Genomic DNA, 20,637 nt, shown 5'->3' on the forward strand with positions numbered 1-20,637 from the left:
CTTGTACAAGAATGTTCATAGCAGTATTGCTTGTACTAGTAAAAAATTGAAACAGCCCAAACACACATTCATAAGAGAAAGCATAAGTTATGGTATAGTCACACAATAGCATATCATACAGTAGAGAAAATGAATGGAATATATCTACATGCATGTAAATATAATTTAGGCATAAAACTAAGGGAGGAAGGGAAGAGGAAAGAGACAACTGAGCATAGTTACTGTCTCTGGGAAGGAGACACAGGGTAGATTTAAGTTGTTAATTTTCTGCTGATTGGGCTGTGGGGGCACTAGTTTCAAGCATGCTCATTATATTTTTAAAAATAAATAAAATCAGTCAAGCATAGGTCAATGGTGAATCAAGTATTAAACTTAACCCAGCTCTATGTAAAAATTTAAAAACCTGAAAATTCTAAATTAATTTCTTTGAAAATAATTATTTAAAATAAAAACAAATCAATTGAGCTAGTAATACTGACAGTGTAATTGTAGTAGATTATATCAATATCTCAGAATGAATTGTTAACTATAAGATACCGATTTTTTTATTTTGTTGTGCTATTTTGTCTTTCCATATGTGGATAATTGATGATTAATTGATAATTATCCTAAATTGCAATACAATAAGCTTTGCCAAGTTTATGTAAATATATTTATTCTTAAGAAAGAGTACAGTTTATTCTTTACCTGTAAACATTGACTAGTTGTTTATTAGAATTTATTTTATGATGATAGAATAATGGAATTGAAAAATTCATAGAAATTTAATTCCAGACAGAATTTTAGAGACCATCTAGTGCTAATCACTATTTTATTTTGTGGAAGAGGAACCTGAGACTCCAGAAGGGTCAACAACTTGCCCCAGATTATTTGGTAAATGGTTGAACTGAGACTTCTGAATTCCACTGTTTTTCCCATGTTGCAATTCATTGAGTAATTACAACTTTTGTCATAGAGGCATTTAAACTATGCGTGTTTCTTTTCTTGGAGAGATTTTCTCCTATAGTGAAGAGCATTTTTCACTGGTAAGGTGATATAGATCTTTCAGGATTGGTTTTGATTAAAGCCATCATTGCAGCTCTCTCCACTAAGAGAACTGTGATGGATTTCCTACTATTTCTCAGTAACTGTTTGCTATACACTCGAACCATATTTTATGATTGTAGACAAACGAATAAGAGCAAATACTGAACTAGTGAATAATTCATGTCAAGCATTGTGAACTACTGTCAGCATCGTCAAAATGTAAAAATATGTTGTTGGGCTTTACCCCAGTTGTAAAGTTATGCTTAAGTGCCACAGGGTTCCTTCATTCAGTTTCCCCAAGGATCTACAATTTCACTTTAAAAGATTTATTCACAGAATCATAAAAGTTTAGAGCTGGAATGCGGTATGATGATTTTGAGTTCTTTTGAGTTTCTTTCTCCTGATACTGGTCTTTTAAAATTAAAATATACATAAGAGGATTAACCCAGTAAGCTAATTCATTGTAATGTGTAGTGATTTATCAGATTATGTTTCTTCTTATCAGGAAGTCCCGAGACCTGTGAAAGAATACGAATAATGTTAGGAGGAAGGGCAAGTAACATTTTGTGAAGGTCCTTAAGAGAATGAGAGATTGGGGAGATAAAGATATTGAAGACCATCTATGAACTCAAAGCTCTCTATGGCCCAGGACGCATATTGACTGTTGGCAGTGCCACCAGGCCCACATGAGGTGACTGTGGGAGCAAGTAGAGGAAAAAGCTGTTGTATCACTGTAGAAAGTTCTCTTTACTCAGGAGCCTGATTAATTTAGAGTGTCTGAAATTCCTTGATATTTGAAGGAGAGTGAAAAGCTGAGAAATAGGAGGAAATAATTTTTCTGGAATGAGCATATTTCTCAACAGAGATGTTCAGGCAACTCCTGCTCCTTTGCCCTAGTGCTGTTAGTAACCGCAATGGTACCTGCAGAAACCATAGGTATGATTGCAGTGAGCATCTGAATTCCTCCTCCTTTCTGTCCTTGCAATGCTAATTTCAGAACACGTGACTAGCTGTGGGATTCCAAGCTAGAGAGTAAGCTGGATGTGCCAAGGGAACTGTGGTTAGCCTCTAATGTCTTAGAAAATTACTGTAGACACAATAAACAAGCTTTCCTTTTTGATTCCTGATATCTCTTGATAATTTCAGGATTCCTGTTTTCTAGTTTTCTGATCCTTGCCTGCTTCCCATGAGAATACTTCCTGAGGCAGATACCCACAAGCAGTGGCTTTATTCTGCCATGATTCAGAGTATCTTCATCTTGGTTGGGGTAGAGCTACCAGGACACTTTAGTACTCCTAAAATAGGACTTAAACATGATTTCTGTCTCTGCTAAACTGAGACAGATGGCCATTCGAAGTTTTCCTTGCATAGTTTTTGTTGCCAAAGATTGCCTGCTCCAAGGGTATTTTATTTCATCCATACCTGAGTGAGATAGTTTAATCTCCTATTTCTTATATTTCTTATTCATCTTTTGTTACAATCCGTATCTACAAAGATCTGGTATTTGTTCTAGTTCCAGAACAATTATTTAAGCAGCCCAAAGAAAGTAGAACCAGAAAGGATAGTATTAGTGAGCATAAACATCTGTTTGTAGGGCTATTCTGGCAGGAAGCTTTATGAAAACAGATTTGAAAATGCATATTGACCACAAACAGAGCTATACTTCAGTCTAAGGATTGAAACTGAAACCATTGAGGAAAACCCAAGAATTTCTGGTACATTTTACATTTTTGTCTAGTTTCCTTATTTACCTCTTTCTCTGGCCTAGGTATTTTCAGGCTTAATCCCAGCCTTGAATTTTCCATTTCTGTGCTATTGACCAAGAGGTAGAGGACGTGCTTCCTTGGCCTCATGTAATATAATTTGGTAATGGTATCAATGCTTTATAATTGTGAGGTGATTTATGGTTTGTTGCTCATTCATACCCATTTTCTAATTTTTTTCCCATGACCTAACTTTTGGCCTTAATGGCCACCTGATATTATCCCCACTTTAAATGAAAAATCTACTAAGTAGTAAAGTTGGGATAATTACAAATAATTATGGAGGCAAAATGTTTTTGTGATATTTATGACTTCTTCCTTCTTGCTTAAAAAATTATTTGTTTCTCTGATTAACGGAAGGAGATAGCTGGAGATTAGAAGATGACCAGGAGAGGCTTTGAGGAAGAAGTGGTTTGTCTAGAATACATACTAAGAAATGGAATGGCTGTGACATATTTACAGTTATGATAGACATTGCAAAATTGCCTCTAAAGTGGCTATATCATAATGAACTCTCTCAGTAGTATAAAAGTATCTGTTATTCAAAACCTTTTACTTTAAAGTGTTTGCCAAGCTGATGGGTAAAGAATGGCAGCTTAACTTAATTTGCATTCTCCTGACTACAGGTGAGACAGAACGTCTTTTCATGTGTTTATTAGCCACTTGGATTCACTCTTTCGGAAATTGCCTGGGCATATTCGTTGTCCGTTTTTTATTGGGTTGTTTTTTTTCTATTGATTTATTGTCATTTTTAATGTATTCTAGGTAGAATCTTTTGTCTGCTAGTATATATTGGGAATATGTTCTCCTAGCCTATCATTTTCACTTATTTGTGTATTTAAAAAGTAATAGTAAGAAAATAAGTGTTATATGTCAAAAAGAAATACTTAAGATATTGATTTAATGTGAGTGTTAAAAAAATAAGAAAAAAAGTGGGATTTGGAGTTGTCTTGAAGAATGGGTATGGTTTAGAAAGGAGCAGGAAAAAGAAAGTTCTTGGTACATTCCAGAACTATTGTGAAATTGACCTGGCAGAAATAGGGAATTCTCATTGGATGATAATGTGGATGAAACTGGATAAATAAGTTTTGCTTATAGTGAAGGGCCTTAGATGGCAGAGTGAGGAATCTGGAATTCTATGAGAATTTTTTAATTGAAACATGATATTCAATCAATATTTAAAAAAAATTAATCTGCCTACAGTGTGTAGAGTGACTTTAGGGCAGGAAGTAATGGATATTTGTGTTAACTATTGATGTTAAAGGTGAGTTAAGTTGGCAGAGGAATGAATAAAAAGGAAAGAAATCATTAAAGAGATATTTTAAGGCAAAAAATGGCAGGTCTTGGTGATTGGATGCCTCACAGATTATGAGTGGCTGAGAAATGGAGATGTCATGGGTTACTTGTGAGGAAAAACTGAGCTTTGATGGGGAAATAACGTTAAATCCTGGAAATTGGTCAAAGAGATTGAGAACAGAGAGAGCTGAACAGAATTATGACTTTGAAATTGTAGTGTTAGGTGACTACAAGATGGAACACAGAAGGTAAGCTAAAATTTTCACAATAAATGGAACTTAACGGATGAAGAAAGTAAGGCAGAGTTTAAGCCTCATTGATTTTATGATTGAATGATTTTATGACCTCATTGGTTGAATGGAGGTCAGTGTAGACGGAAAGAAAGGGCTGTTCCTTTCTCTAACAGGGTATTGGTCTTTGGACCACCCATTTGCTGCAGATGACATCTCCCAGGCTCTTAGCCCAGTTATGAGGATGATAATGCATGGTGCATGTTGCCCCTGCAGGGCGATCTGGTAGTCAGAAGTTCTGCCTGTGGGAACACACATGAGTTTCTCATCGAGACTTAACTGATCGAGGGAAAACACACTGCCAACGAGGCAGCTATGAGCCACGGTGATTTTTCTTTCTGTACTGATTAAATGAGTCAGATACAATCCAGCACACTCAAAAGCTATGCTTTTTTTTTTGAGACGGAGTCTTGCTCTGTCGCCCAGGCTGGAGTGCAGTGGCGCGATCTCCGCTCATTGCAAGCTCCGCCTCCCGGGTTCACGCCGTTCTCTTGCCTCAGCCTCCCGAGTAGCTGGGACTACAGGCACCCGCCACCACGCCCAGCTTATTTTTTGTATTTTTAGTAGAGACGGGGTTTCACCGTGTTAGCCAGGATGGTCTCGATCTCCTGACCTCATGATGTGCCCACCTCGGCCTCCCAAAGTGCTGAGATTACAGGCATGAGCCACCGCGCCCGGCCACTATGCCTTTTTAAAATAAAAAGTGTATAAAATATGACATGTTCTGTATGAAAAAATATATTTCAGGATTAATACTCATCCTATATTGGGCATATAATCGTTCTTTATTTAAGCTGTGGTCTGCTTTGTCTAGTGATGATTTAACACTGATTCTTTTTTTCTTCCAAATGCTTTTAATAACATTTTCCTTAAACGTAGTCATGGTGTATAGGCAATGAGATAGAAGAAATCAGTGGACTAGAGATGTGCAACAACCTAATTCACCTTAGTTTGGCCAACAATAAGATCACGACAATTAATGGCTTAAACAAGTTACCAATCAAAATACTTTGTCTGGTGAGTCTAACAAAATGCTGTTCTTTATAGAAGTAGTAGTTAATGCTTTTAGTAACTACATGAATTATGACTACTTAGGATTCAAATATGTAAAGAGCAAATTCCTTCATGAAATGTTATTGTCTTCAGTTTTGTTTGCTCCTTTCTTTACCATTTGTGTGTGTGTGTGTGTGTGTGTGGTTGTGAGAGAGAGAAAGAAAGCAATATTTCATGCTAAAGTAAAATGATTTGCTAATTTGTTATCCAAATTCAATATTTTAAATGATCAGCTTTTTTATACTGGGAAATAAAGGTATACTTTTAGTATGTATTTAAAAATTTTTTTATAGTATCTTATTGGTGAAAATAACATTTAAGGATACTTAAGCATAATATTTATTGCTGTTAACACTTTAACTGCTTTCAAATGAACCAGAAGATGTTTTCTGGGCACTGAATTTTGACAGTCCTTTTATTTTAACATGTGTTAGTCAGTCTTCCACTATAGATAATCAAAAATAGTGCTAAGAATAAATGAACAATTCCAATCAGAAAGTTTAAATTTGATTATTTTTCCCACAGAGAGCACTCTTTCGAAGCTGTGTGACCTGCTGTGTGACTATGACTCAATTTACAGAAATTCAGCAGGATTCTAATAGTCCCAAAGATATACACAGTATTTTTGAAATAACAGGATAGCTCCCTAACTTGGGGGTCTACAGTATTGTCTGTGAAATATCCAGGATTCTTTCTTCTCCTTTCTCCTACTTCTTACCCTCTTGGATGGTTTTGCTGTTCTTCATTACGTCTATCATGGTGTCGGCAGGCGGGATTTCAAGCCCTGAGGCTTGTAGCTTGTAAATTTCTTACAAGAACTATCCCACAGGGGGTTGCTGAAACTGTTGCTTGAAATGACATCTTGGGCCATGCACTGCAACTCATGCCTGTAATCGCAGCACTTTGGGAGGCTGAGGTGGGAGGATCACTTGAGTCCGAGAGTTCGAGACCAGCCTGCGCAAATAGCCAGACACTGTCTCTACAAAAAATAAAAAATTTGCTGGGCATGGTGGCACAAGCCTGTAGTCCCAGCTACTTAGGAGGGCTGAAATGGGAGAATCACTTGAGCCCAGGAGGTCAAGGCTGCAGTGAGTCACGATCATGTCACTGCACTGCAGCCTGGGCAACAGAGTAAGACCCTGCCTCAAAAAAAAAAAAAAAAAAAAGGAAAGAAATGACATCTTGGATTATCTGCTGATTTTTGACATATACAATATACTATTTCTGTCTTATTTAACCATAGATCACTGAAGATTGGCTATGTGTTAGTTTTTCTTTCCCTTAGCTTAGAGCTCGAAGTGCTTTCTTAAAACTCTTCCAGGCTGGGCGTGGTGGCTTGCGCCTGTAATCCCAGCACTTTGGGAGGCTAAGGCGGGTGGATCATGAGGTCAGGAGTTCAAGACCAGCCTGGCCAAGATGGTGAAACTCCGTCTCTACTAAAAATACAAAAATTAGCTAGGCGCGGTGGTGGTCCCCTGTCATCCCAGCTACTCGGCAGGCTGAGGCAGGAGAATTGCTTAAACTCAGGAGGTGGAGGTTGCAGTGAGCCGAGATCGTGCCACTGAACTCCACTCTGGGTGACAGAGCAAGACTCCGTCTCAAAAAAACAAAACAAACAAAAAAACACAAACCAAACCTCTTCCATTCCTGCAGTGAGTTAGGTCAGGATAAAGTATTGGCATCCCAGTACTGAGGATGAACCTGAGGGTTTGATAATTTTCCTGATCTTTCATGTTTTCCGCCCATGAAGGCATGTGAGCAAAACATAAATGAAAATGCATTTGATAAATTAGATTGAAAATGTTTAAGTTAGAAAAGAAAGTCAAATTTTAAAATTTACGACAATCTGAAGGATTTTTAGCAGCATGTGTGCTTCATTTTGTGGTCTGTTAGAATCTTGTTCTTTTCTTTACATATCTTCTCTGTGTTGATGTTCCCATTCATTTAAAGTGGAGCATGGTAAACAGACAAAGATATAGGGGTGTGCTTAAGGGAATGAGAATGAACTCATTATTAAGAATTATAATACGTAGCATTTTCTTCCTAAGAGTGTGTTTCAATTACAAAATAAATAATCCATGTTGATAGTTCTGTCTCAAGTAGCTTTTAGAAAAAGGATAGAACACTTCTATTTTCTTAGATTTGGTGGATTGTTCCCAATCTCTGCCCTCATCACCCAAGATCAACTAGAATACACAGAATATACTGTCATTCATTTTTCTTAATTTTTTGAGAATAGAAAGGTTTTCTTTTCCAAAGTTTAATAAAATCTATAAAATTTGTTTCAATAGTTTTTAATGCTTTTATTTTTAATTCATGGAATCAAGAAACCAGTAGCTTTAGTTACTATTGAAAATAATTTACATTACAATTTAGAGAAAGAAGAGCAATTCACCATACAAACCAACTGTTAATTCTCGAACATCAACTTTTGTGATAAATATAAGGGGAAAATGTGGTTCACTAATGGGCTGTTCTGTCATCCAGCTTCTTAGCAAATAATGACAATGCATTCCAAACTTTAAAATTCATTTCGTCACAGTAAATGCTGCTTGTTTTTTTCTTCCAAAATTGGTTGGTTAAGAATGTTTCTAATTTCATTTATTCAAGAAAGTGGCTTTATTCTAAAAGTCTTTTCCCAACTAATCATTATGAAACAAGCAGGAAGAAGCTTGTTTGTTTCAGAAGCCGGATGTCCACTTTTAGGAGAGATACATTGGTTTTTCAGCATTGGATGAAGAGTTTAACTAGATAGCTTTCAATTCAGAAATTCTGTGATTCTAAATTTTTTTCAGTTCTGGTTTCTTTTATGACCATAGGCTATCTAATTAAACTTGTCTATGCCTCACTCTTCTCATGTCATCTACCACTTTGAAAGCCATTAGAGATACTGTCGGAAGAATTACAGTCTATCTACCACACCTAAGGGACTTCAAAATTCTGTGGGAAGAAGTGTATTAAGAAGAATTACAGTCTATCTACCACATCTAAAGCATTTCAGAGTTCTTTAGAAAGAAATATATTGTATATAAATTTGATATGTGTGGATATTTTGAATAGGCTATTGGGGTCTTATTGCAGTATGTTAAATTAATATGGATATGACATTAAGTTTGGTGTAGTTTTTTTCTTTCCCTTTTCTATTATGCTTTATATAACTTTTTTGAACTCTGGACAGAAGGAAATTTGACTTTACTTTGGCAAATGGATTATGGGTATTTTTTTCTATTTATTATGATATTTTTCAAACATATATAAAAATAAATACTATGATAAACCCTTGTGTGCTATCACTTAGCTTTATAGATTATCGGCATTCTATTAACATGTTTTTAAAAGCCATATAATTATATTAATGAACACAAATCTTGCTCATTATTGAAATGAAATTTTATTTTAAAAATAGGAAGAAAATGAGCTCTTGCTATCAAATGTACCAGAAAACGTGTACCAGGGAAAATATAGAGGGAAGAAAATTATTGTTATTCTTTTTTTTTTTTTTTTTTTTTTTTTGAGACGGAGTCTCGCTCTGTCGCCCAGGCTGGAGTGCAGTGGCACGATCTGGGCTCCCTACAAGCTCCGCCTCCCGGGTTCACGCCATTCTCCTGCCTCAGCATCCCAAGTAGCTGGGACTATAGGCACCCGCTACCACACCTGGCTAATTTTTTGTATTTTTTAGTAGAGACGGAGTTTCACCGTGTTAGCCAGGATGGTCTCGATCTCCTGACCTTGTGATCCGCCTGCCGCGGCCTCCCAAAGTGCTGGGATTACAGGCCCGGCCAAGAATAATTGTTATTCTTATTTGTTGTTATGGGTATATGGAGATTGAGGAAGAAGACAACATTTCAGTCTTAAATCTTCGTTTTATTCTGATTATTGAGGAAGATGCTTTTGTGTGAATTATTGAAAAACTTGGTTTGGTTATCTACTGTTGCATAACAAGCCACCCCAGTTGTGGTGACTTGGAGAAATAACCATCGTATTAACTAACAATTCTGCAGTCTGAGCAAGGCTCAACTGGGAGGTTCTTCCACTGGGCTTGCTGCATTTAGCCGGCATCTTAGTTGGGGGCTTGGCTCAGTTGAGAGGCTGGGATGGCTAGGTTTGTCTCTCTATTTAGTGTCAGGGTGTCTCCCCATGTGACATTTCCTTTTCCATATAACCTCTCCACAAGTTCTCTCCAACACAGTAGCTGCAGTTCTTATGTGGTAGCTCAGTACTTCTGAGACACAAAAGCAGAAGCTGTCAGGCCTTCTTAAGTCTTAGGCTTGGAAATGGCACACTTCTACCATATTCTTTGGTGAAGCTAAGTCATAGGTCCAGCCTAGGTTTAAGAGGAGGGGACCACGGCCAGGTGCAGTGGCTCATGCCTGTGATCCCAGCACTTTGGGAGGCCAAGGTGGGTGGATCACTTGAGGTTAGGAGTTTAAGACCAGCCTGGCCAACATGGTGAAACCCCATCTCTACTAAAAATACAAAAATTAGCCAGGCATGGTGGTGCATGCCTGTAGTCCCAGCTACTTGGGAGGCTGAGGCAGGAGAATCACTTGAACCCCAGAGGTGGAGCTTGCAGTGAGCCGAGGTCGTGCCACTGCACTCCAGCCTGGGCTACAAAGCCAGACTCCTTCTCAAAAAAAAAAAAAAAGAGTGGACGGAACTGTACAAGGGCAGGAATAACTGGGGGCATGGCTCATTGGAGAATGCTAATATAACAGACTACTAGCACCCTCACCACATGAGTGATTACATTTAGGGTGTTTCTGAAAACAAAATGTATGTGGGGATTATAATAGTCAAGTGGCTTCTTGTGATGATGATGAAAGAGTTACATTAAATTTATGTTTCTAGTGATATATCTGGAGTTATGCTGTCATTACACTTCAGGTGTGCAATGTTAAAACCTTATATTACCTGCCTTTTTCTTTCTTGCTGATTTGAATACTCATCTTGCTTTAACTTTAATGAAAATATTATATTCTGAATTTTCCAGCTGAAAAACTGGAACTTCTTTCTGGGGTATGTGTAGGTGTTTAGAGAGGTGAATGATGGAAATGGGATGGAGGGAAGGACAAGAATGCCTTCTTGATTTTTTTTAGAGAGATTTGGGTCAGTATCCCAAATGAAAACTTGCCATTACAACTTTTCCTTGAGAGGTCTTTGAGACATTAAATATATTTTTTTCTGTTTTAGAGCAATAACCAGATTGAGATGATCACAGGTTTGGAGGATCTGAAAGCCCTGCAGAACCTGGATCTGTCCCACAATCAGATAAGCAGCCTCCAAGGCTTAGAGAATCATGACCTCCTGGAAGTGATCAACCTGGAGGATAATAAGGTAGTGTTGTACTTCACATGTCTTGGTTTCAGTGTTGACATAAGAGGACATATTAGAGACTTAGCACAGACCCTTCATTTTTGGTTTCTTAAGGGCGGACACATTAAATGTCAGCTTAGAAATATTGTTCTAGCAAAATTCCTGGAGTAGTTGCAGAAGGGTTGTTTTTAAAAATACTTACAATCTTAATTATTGAAAATGTGATGATTCCTAATTACATTGTTTTTAAGGTTTAAACTGCAACCACGTGTGGATGATTTTCTAAAGTATACATGTTCATTCAAAATTTTGTGTAGAAAGATGGCAGTAGGAATGTCTGAAATATCAGAGTAAGGAGGTTGGAGATATAAGAATAGCCATTGGCTGGTGTTGCTCCATATCTGCCATTTAAAGAAAAGTCTAGGGCCATGATGGGGGGAGTGTTGGGAAGATGTTGGTCAAAGGATACAACATTTTGGTTACATAAGGAGTTTGTTTCAGAGATCGATTGTATAACATGGCGATTATCGTTAATAAAAATATATTGTGTTTTTCCATGCTGAGAGAGTAGATTTTAAACATTTTTACCACAAAAATGGTTACTTTGTGATGTAACACATTTCTTAAATAGCTAGATTTAGCCATCCTACAATGTAACATGATGATTTGATGAATTTCAAGTCATCATGTTGTACACAGTAAGTACATATAATTTTATCTGTCAATTTAAAAATATTAAAAAGTTTTTAAAATGCAAATACCCTAGGAAAGGCTTAAACCCTCAAAAATAAAATAAAGAGAAGAGGCACAGGAAGGGAGTTCTTATATACCAATCTGCATGGTAGGTTGGGGACTGGGTTTATTCAAATTTTCAGGTCTGGCTTAATAATGCACACTTTACTTCAAAAATCACAGAAACTGGCTTTCACTCTTAATTACATTTTATTTTTAATAAAGCATTTGTGTTCCTAATCATGGTATATTAAGTTGGTAACTTTAGCAAACTTCTTATGCTGTAAGGTCTACAACGTTATTTTATTTATATCGAATACTTTATCACATTTTTGGGAGAATGCTTTCATAAGGAAGTTGAATGTTTATTTCTTCTTGAAAATGAAAAATTGGGCTGAGCCTGAAAGGGACAGTTGGTGCCAGCTCAAGTGAGCTGGGGTGTTGTGGGGATCTTGCTGTGTTCTGCTGTGGTGGTGCTTGTCGGTTTTGTGTGATGAGCCTTTTTTCCAACAGACTTCCCTCATCTGTTAGGTTGCTAAGAATCAAGAAAAGTCAGTTATTAGTCCTGGGAACAGATGAGTTTTCAATCACAGACAAAACTGTTCATCTTCATTCTCCTTGACTTGTATATTAAGTTGTTTTGGCAACTTCTCCAGTTAATTCTGGTGGACAACCTTTGTTCACTGTACCACGTGTCTTAGGAAGTCCACACAATCTCCATCTCATGTGGTTTTAGTGTCCTGTTCATGCATTTGCCATTGAAGACTGATTTTTAGAAAATTTCTTACTTAAAATGATTCTCACATATATACAGAGGCTGGTGAAAGGGTGGAAAGCTCTCATTAAATCTCAACTCAATGCATCTCAGGATTTAGGAAGAGGAGTAACAATAATAATAATAATTCAGGTCATAAAATAATCTAGAGATATTTGTTGAGTACTTATGTACCAGGCACTTTCCTAAGTACTTTATCTCATTTAATCCTCATTATAACCCTATTATTATTGTCATTTTACAGATGAAGAAACAGGGGCAGAAAGAGGTTAAGTAACTTGCCCAAAGTCATATATCCAGCAAATAGCAGAGCCAGCCTGCAAATAGAGAATGGTTTGCCTCCGGTTTCAATGTTCTTAACCTCTGCAGGGTGATATAGTGCATAAAATGCTAATGGGCCTCCCTTCTGAAAGGGCCTGTTGTAATGCCCCAATACAGTGCTTTCTCAGCGAAACGTCACGTGAGCCACAGATGTCATGTAAAATTCTCCAGTAGCCACAGTAAAAAGGTGCAAAGAAACAGGTGACATTAATTTTAATAATGCATTTTACTTAACCCAGTAGATCCAAAATGTTGTCATTTCAACATGTAATCTACATACAAACTTATTGATGAGATATTTAACCTTCCGTTGTTTCATACTAAGTTTCTGACATCCAGTGTGTATTTTACACTTAAAGTATGTCTCAATTCATCCTGGCCATATTTTAAGGACTGGGCAGCTGCATGTGGCTAGTAATTACCATATGGGACAGCACAGATCTAGAAATACCTCATAAATAGTATGTTGTTCTCTTCCATTTCAAGAGGCTTTTCAAATTGTATTTGACAAACTTTAAAGAAAAAAGAGGAGTATCATCACGTGAAGAAAGGAGTTTATAATTTTCAAATGTTAAAGAGGCTCCATGAAAAAAAAGTGGCCACGTGTCCCAAAGGGGGATCCTTTGGCACCCATGAGCTCTCTAACAATCACCTAATTCCCCGACTCCCCCCGGGCAGGTTGAGGAGCAACCCGCAGTACTTTGAAATATTCTTTGAGCCTTCAGGAGAGTTCCTCAGAGAACTCTACAGGACTACCGAGAATACTGTGTATCTCGGTGGAAAATTTATCATTTAGCAGAAACATAACCTAGCTTCTGCTTCTCATATGATTAATCTGATGTTAAGAATATTGTTTTATTGGTAGCACTTCATCAGTATTATGTACTTGGTTTTAGCGATTGAAACATTGTAGCACCCACATGTGATCATTTGAACATCTTCTTAAGGCCACTTGAGAATGTTTACCATCAGCTGGGGATTTGGGGACCTTAGTTACCCTCTACTCTGTAGTCTTGTTAGATTTTATATCATTTCCAGCATTGAAAACATATCCCAAGCTGTTAACTCTATTATAACCTCAGTCCTTTCTTCTAGAAGCAAGATATCAGTCTGGGAGTGACTTCGAAAAACGCTGTCTTACTTCTCTAAGTCTCAGTGTCGTTATGTCACACTGTTGGTTCCCAATTACTTTTCTGAATTTTTGTGAGGATTCACAAGGTAATACTCATAAAGCAATGGCAGCATGGAGAGAACTTGAATCCTGAGTAATAACAGTGCTCCTCCCAGAGCTCCCCGTCTCTCCATTCTTTGCAGTGCTCTGGCTTTCCTTCTAAATCATTCTCTTGAGTGCTGACGCGGACAATGGCAGCTGAAGACCATTATTCCACTCAATTTTTGTGCTGCTTTGTATAGGCGGAACATTCTTTGCCAAGGACTCCTTGCTTCTTGTTGTTCAAAGACAGATGCCATTTAATGTCCCCGGCAAGCAATGTGCATTACCCCCCTCTTCACTGAACCTTGGCTCACACTTCTCTTCACATACGTGAGCAAAAGGAACTTTGGGGGCATTAAACCCAATCAGGCTTCTAAGGGAATTTTATTTCTCTCTGGATTTAAGTTTGTTAGATTAGGCCTGTAATGAGAAGGGTTGGACTGGGTGAGTCCTTGGGGCCTCCAAGGGCTGACAACATTGATGCAGAGGCATGTCATTGATGCTCGCGTGATCAGATCTCCTGCTAAAGTCAATCTCCATTCCACCTGGCCAACATACTCCTGCCCTGGGATGCAAGCAGGAAGGAGGCCCCCTTGGAGGTCTTTGGCCTCCTTACACCCAAAGGTGATGCCCAAGGCAGGATACCCTGATCTGCTCAGCAACTGCTCTCTGGATAGTCTTGGCTCTCTGCAGAGAGTGCTGATGGGTGCACACTTTAAGTCCAGGTTTTGATGCTGCTTCATCACTTTTACAAACAATTTTTGAACTCTCAGACCAAGGTGAATGTGACTTTCCCCTTTGCCCCTGACCCCTTTCTTAATGCCTGTATCACAGTGATGGACTTGGCCTGCTTCCTGGTGCCCTGGCTCCATGATGATGGGGTCAGCAGGGATAGTTACCCTTTGCCTGCTTTAGCACTGGCTCACTGAGTAGAGTGCCGGCCGTTGAACAGGAGACCACAGGTTCCACACCGTCTGACTTGGTTAGGCCAGCTACGCAGGACTGGCAGTGGCCAGTTTATGTGACTGAGGATAGAGACCAGCACTCTTAGGGGCAGCTGGTGGGGTGCAGTGCTCCCTTGCAGAAGGGGCGGGAATGTGAAGTCAGCCATTTTCTTCTGATCCTCATGCAGATCCAGCGTATTTCCACCTCTGGAGCTTCATGACAGCTGGTGTCTCTGCTGGAAGTTTTTCCCCACATCTTCAAATAAATTCACTTCATTTCATTTAAGCCTCTGGCAAACTCTCATGAAAAAAGGCCTCTGACCCCCTCTGGCCTCTCCAGCACCCCCTCCCTGTTTTCTTTATCCCTTTACACTGTTTAATTTATCATTAGTACTTACTGTTACCTGGGGTTATGTCATATTGCATATTCTAGTTTCACATCTGTTAGAGTTCACTGGCTTTCCAACTAGAATGTTAACTTCATGAGCTCAGGGACTTTATCTTGTTCACTTTTGAGCAATGCCTGGCTCCGAGGCGTCATTGAAGAATATTTGTTTTCTTGGCCAGGCATGGTGACTCACATCTGTAATCCTGGAGCTTTGGGAGGCCAAGGTAGGCTGATCACTTGAGGCCAGGAGTTTGAGACCAGCCTGGGCAACATAGCAAGACTCCCATCTCTTCCAAAAATAATAATTAAAAAAAAACTGGGCATAGTGACATGTGCCTGTAGTCCCAGCTACTTGGGAGGTTGAGGCAGGAGGATGGCCTGAGTCTAGGAGTTTGAGGCTGCAGTAAGCTATTATCACACCACTGCACTATAGCCTGGGCAACATCACGACACCCCCATCTCTTATAAAAAAACAAAGAATATTTGTTGACTGAATGCAGGACCCTCAGGAGCTCTCAGGAATACCCAGATTTGCCTCCCTTCTATCAAGTGCTTGGTTGATGTTTGAGCTGCATGGGATGAGATTCTGGAATGATTGTGTATAAGAAGTGAGGCTTGAGTGTCTTCCTACAGGGCAGAGAAGGGAGATGGTGAATGGAGATCAGAGGAATGGCTTGAGCTGAGAGGACAAGGGCCTTCAATCAGGTAGCAGTAGTAAGGAAGGGAAGGAAGGCTGGGGTCTAGAGTTATTTCTGAGGAAGAATTACTAGGGCAGATTGGAGGCGGTGGATGAGGAAGAAGATGTTGCTGAGGATGACTCCCGGGTTTGCAGCTCAGGTGACTCAGGTAACTGGGTGACAGTGCTGCCATCCAGCCTCCTTACTGTCATCGAGAACCCCTGGTTCATGGTTCTTTATCTTGTGCTAAACCTTAGAGGCAGAGTGTCCCATTCCAACAGCAGGGTGGGGACATGCTGTGCCAGCTCTCTATGACACAAGGCAAGCCCTGGCCATGGAGCCACTTCTCTTGGAAGCTAATCCTTACTAAGTATAGTGGGTGGAATTGTGGGCCCCTCCCCTCCAAAAAGCCTACCCCAGGAAACTGAATGTCCCCTCATGTGGAAAGGGGTATTTGCAGATGTAATCAAGTTCAGCATCTAAAGAGAAGAACATCTTGGATGTAGGGTGGCCCTAAACCCAATGTCCTGATAAGAGGCTGAAGGGAAGAAGACACACACACACACACACACACACACAAGGCCATGAGAAGACCCAGGTGAAGATGGGGCAGAGATTAGAGTTATGTTGCTGCAAGCCAAGCAAGGTCTGGAGTCACTGGAAGCTGGAGAAGGTAGGGAAGGATTCTCCTCTAGAACCTTCTGAGAGAGCACAGGACTGCTGACACCTTGATTTCAGACTGCTGGTCTCCAGAACTGTGGAAGGAAGAAATTTCTGTTGTTTTAGACCTCCAAGTTTGTGGTAGTTTGTTATGGAAACCCTAGAAAACTTATATATCAAGTGAAACTGTATGTCTGGGGAATAGAGGATGAGGTCTGAAAGTTATTCTTCGCTATGATCTTTTGTAATTTCTGCTTTTTATGTTTTATTGAAGAAATTTCTATATACCCTAAGGTTTTAAATATTCTTATATATTTTCTTATAATTTCAAGTTTTGTTTTTCCATATTTAGTCTTTAATCCAATTGGGATTTACTTTTGTGGGTAGTGTGAAGTGGGCATCTAGTTCCCAGGTAGGAAACAAATTGTCCCAACATTTCAGAATTCTGATTAATACTTGTAAAATATTCTATTGAATGGGTAAGTCAGGATTTACTGAGACATTTCCTTATTGAAATTTATGTTTAAAATTTGTTGTAGTATATATTCTTGTTTATAAATCTTTAAGTGTATTTTAAATTATTTACTTAGGATAGATTCTTGGAAATACCATTACTGGATATAGGCATTTTTAAGACTCTTACTATATTTCATAAAGATTCATACTAATTAATGTCCTACCAGCAGTATATGAAGTTAGAATACTATATTATAAGCACATCTTACTACACCTTTGTGAGCAAATATCTTTTAAAAATTATGTCACTCTGGTAGAGAAAAACAGTATTTTGCATTATTTTATATAAAAATTTTTGATTACCCATGAGGTTAAACATTTTTTTGACCTGTTTGTTAGACACTTAGTTTTCTTTTTAGAAATTGTCTATTCATGCCCTTAACTATCATTTATTTTATTATCGTTCTGCTTTTCGTTGTACTCATTGTACTTTTGAAACACATTTGAAAGTAATTTATGAAGTCTGTCAATATTTTTCTTTGTGTCTCCCTTTATTATTTTTAAAATTTTTATGAAGTCTTTCTCTGTTCTGAAATCTGTTAGGTGTTCACCTAAACTTTTTTCCCCTGGTTTCTTTCATTACCTTTCAACTCTTAATCCATAATTTATTTTATGGTACAATTGAAACAAAAATTTTAATTTATAGAAGGAATAAGATCTAGTGTTCAACAGCACAATGAGGTCACTATAGTTAATAATATTTTACTGTATATTTCAGAATAACTAAAAGAGTAGCATTGTCACATTTCTAACACAAAGAAATAATAAATGCTTGAGGTGATGGATACCCCAGTTACCCTGATTTGATCATTACACATTGTATGCTTGTATCAAAATATCACATTTACCCCATAAATATGTACAACTCTTCTGTATCCACAATAACTAAAAATGTAAAAAATTAATTTACTTTTTCCAATATCTAATAGTAATGTAATGATAACAGCTATCATTTATTGAGAACTCATTATATCCTCAGCCTTGTGCTAACCAATTCCCATTCATTAACTCATTTAAAAAATAGTTTCATTGAATAATACTAATTTTCTCACTGATACAGAAATACTTTCTGAAGTATGCATTCGGTTCCATTGATCTGTCTGTTGATTCTTACTCCAGTAATGCACTCATCATCATCATCAACTAGTTGATAGATCCTCACAGTTTGAAAAATATTTGTGGTTCATCTTTTAAATATACACCATTCTTATTTCTCTTAAGATTCTACTAAGATACAGAAAACTTAAATAAAACTATTTGTCTTTAGTTTAGTGGAGAATTCAGGCCTGCTACAACCCAAGTTCTAACCCTGGTCAAATTCAGGAAGTCAAGCAATCTTTTTTTTTTTTTCTTTTTCCCCCTTCTTAAAATTGTAAAACAAAACCAACACTGAGAAGATCTGTTTCTGAAGTATTTATTCTGTTCCATTGATCCGTCTGTTGATTCTTATTCCAGTACTACACTTACCATCATCATCAACTAGTTGATGGGTTCCCCGCAGTTTGAAAAATATTTTTCTGCACAGATATATGTTTAAATGTGGCAGCGAAAAAAATTTTAATGGTTGTACCCAATTGTTTTCTAAGATGACAAATATATATATGTGTATATATAACATATATTTATATGTACTTACATATTTTTATATATTCACATATAGAAATGTATATTCACATATATAAATTATATATGTATATATAAATTTTTTTTTAAAGAAAAGACTTTAGTAGTTCCCTTTAGATCTGGATGGTGACGCTTAGAGAGACTATGGCCTTGAGGGAAGTGCTAAAAGAAGAAAAGAAGAGGAAGTCAACGTGCTTTGGGGATGGGGGTGTGGACTATCGTCAATAGGGGCAAAGGAGGTGAGAGAATGCGCTGGACTGGAGTCTGGGGATCAACTGTGCTGAGATGACATTCTTGGCAGCAGATGGCTGAACTTCCCATAGGAATATAACCTTTCTGGTGGTATTTCACTGCAAGCTATTTGGGGTGCTGTTGTCTCTACTCCTGCTGTAAAAGTCTGTTATGCACACAGCCCTGGGTTTGTGGCCTTTGCAGAGAAAAGATGTGAGGGTGGAGTCCTCGGGGTAGGTTGTGCAGGAGAGGGAGGGCGCATGCAGGGCAAGCAGTATCTGTGGCACTTTGCTAATTCAGTAGACGTGGGGAGGTGAAGCCAGGCCACCCCATACCTTCTCCCATCTTACCTCATCCTACCCATGGAAGGCCAGGAAGGGAAGATGGGTCCCTTTCATTTGATTCTCAAAAAACCAACTGATCCCAGCTGACATCTTGTGGTAACATAATTTTGTATGTTCCATGATCACTCTGTTCATGGTGTTTGTAACATATTAAGGAGATCTTTCCATGTCAATCATTGTAAATATCACTATCTTCTAAAATAAGCATGTAGTGTTCCTACTGTAGGACTGTACTGTTACCCATTTAATTACAGGATCATGGTGTTCTTAGGAATTCACACTTTTTTTACTTTTACTGATAATGTTAGACTGAATATTCTTGTATCTAATTTTTTTACAAAAAATTAGAATATAGAATATTTCACATATAGAAATTACATATTATGTATAATTTTTTTTAAAGAAAAGACTTTAGTAGTTCCCTTTAGATCCAGATGGTGATGCTTAGAGACTATGGCCTTGAGGGAAATCTAATTTTCTACAAAAAAATTAGATACAAGACGATCTCTTTAGTATAAACCCCTTGAAGTGGGAGAACTGGTTCACAGCTTATGGAACATATGAAATACATCAGATTGCCCTATAGAAAGAATTCACCAGTTTCCACTCTCACCAGCAATGTGTGCAAGTGCACATGGCCACAACTTGTTGGTGAGACGTGATAAATGAAGGAACACATCTCCTCTTAACATTAGTGTTAGGTCCAAAAACAAGAGCAGGCCAGTGTGGTGGCTCACGGCTGTAATCCTAGCACTTGGGAATGGGAAGTCGAGGTGGGTGGATTGCTTGAGCCCAGGAGTTCAAAAACAGCCTGAGCAACATGGCAAAACCCTGTCTCCAAAAAAATACAAAAATTAGCTAGGCTTGGCAGTGCACACTTGTAGTCCCAGCTACTCGGGGGTCGGGGGCTAAGGTAGGAAGGTTCCTTGAGCTAGGGAGGTTGAGGCTGCAGTGAGCCATGATCATACTACTGCGCCCCAGCATGGGTGACAGAGCAAGAACCCATCTCAAAAATAAATAAATAAATAAATAAATAAATAAATAAATAAATAAAAAAGAATAAGAGCAGGTGGAATGCTAGAAGGAAATTAATCCGTTGTTCACAAGTTTACTTTTCCACTTTCCTGAATAATACAATAGAAAACAATTGATCCCTTTTTAAAAAAAGATAATACAAATGGCAGACTGGTGGACAGTTTAGTCATCTTACGGAAAAAGATGTGTATAATAATATAATGTTGCTCTAACAAGATTAATGTGTTCAGGTTGTAGATTGCAACTCTGGTGTTCACCTTTCATATTGTATCTTTGAAAATGGCATCCTTTGAACATGGTGCATATGTTTGTCCTCTGACTTGGCTTTGGGTCTAGTTTGCATTTTAGCTGTGTATTGTGGTTGGATAACTCAGGAGTTTTTGGTGACCCTTCTGTAGGAGTGCTTTCCAATGCATGCAGAAATGATTGGAGAAAAA

At 38.1% G+C, this 20,637-nt stretch overlaps 1 protein-coding gene across 8 annotated transcripts in view; it reads left to right on the forward strand.

Annotated features, from left to right (window-relative positions):
• Positions 1–20,637, forward strand: part of LRGUK (leucine rich repeats and guanylate kinase domain containing) — a 150,323-nt gene that overhangs the window by 25,529 nt on the left and 104,157 nt on the right. For all 8 annotated transcript variants that reach the window (XR_010158996.1, XR_001719516.4, XM_016958172.4 and 5 more), the window contains exons 6-7: positions 5,268–5,392; positions 10,619–10,762. Coding sequence is in view for 6 of the 8 variants with exons in the window: in XM_016958172.4 (XP_016813661.1) it covers positions 5,268–5,392; positions 10,619–10,762 (269 nt within the window). In the remaining 2 variants the exon portion in view is untranslated. The remainder of the gene's footprint in view (positions 1–5,267; positions 5,393–10,618; positions 10,763–20,637) is intronic.

The sequence above is a fragment of the Pan troglodytes genome, chromosome 6 (genome assembly GCF_028858775.2).
Source record: "Pan troglodytes isolate AG18354 chromosome 6, NHGRI_mPanTro3-v2.0_pri, whole genome shotgun sequence".
NCBI lineage: Eukaryota > Metazoa > Chordata > Mammalia > Primates > Hominidae > Pan > Pan troglodytes.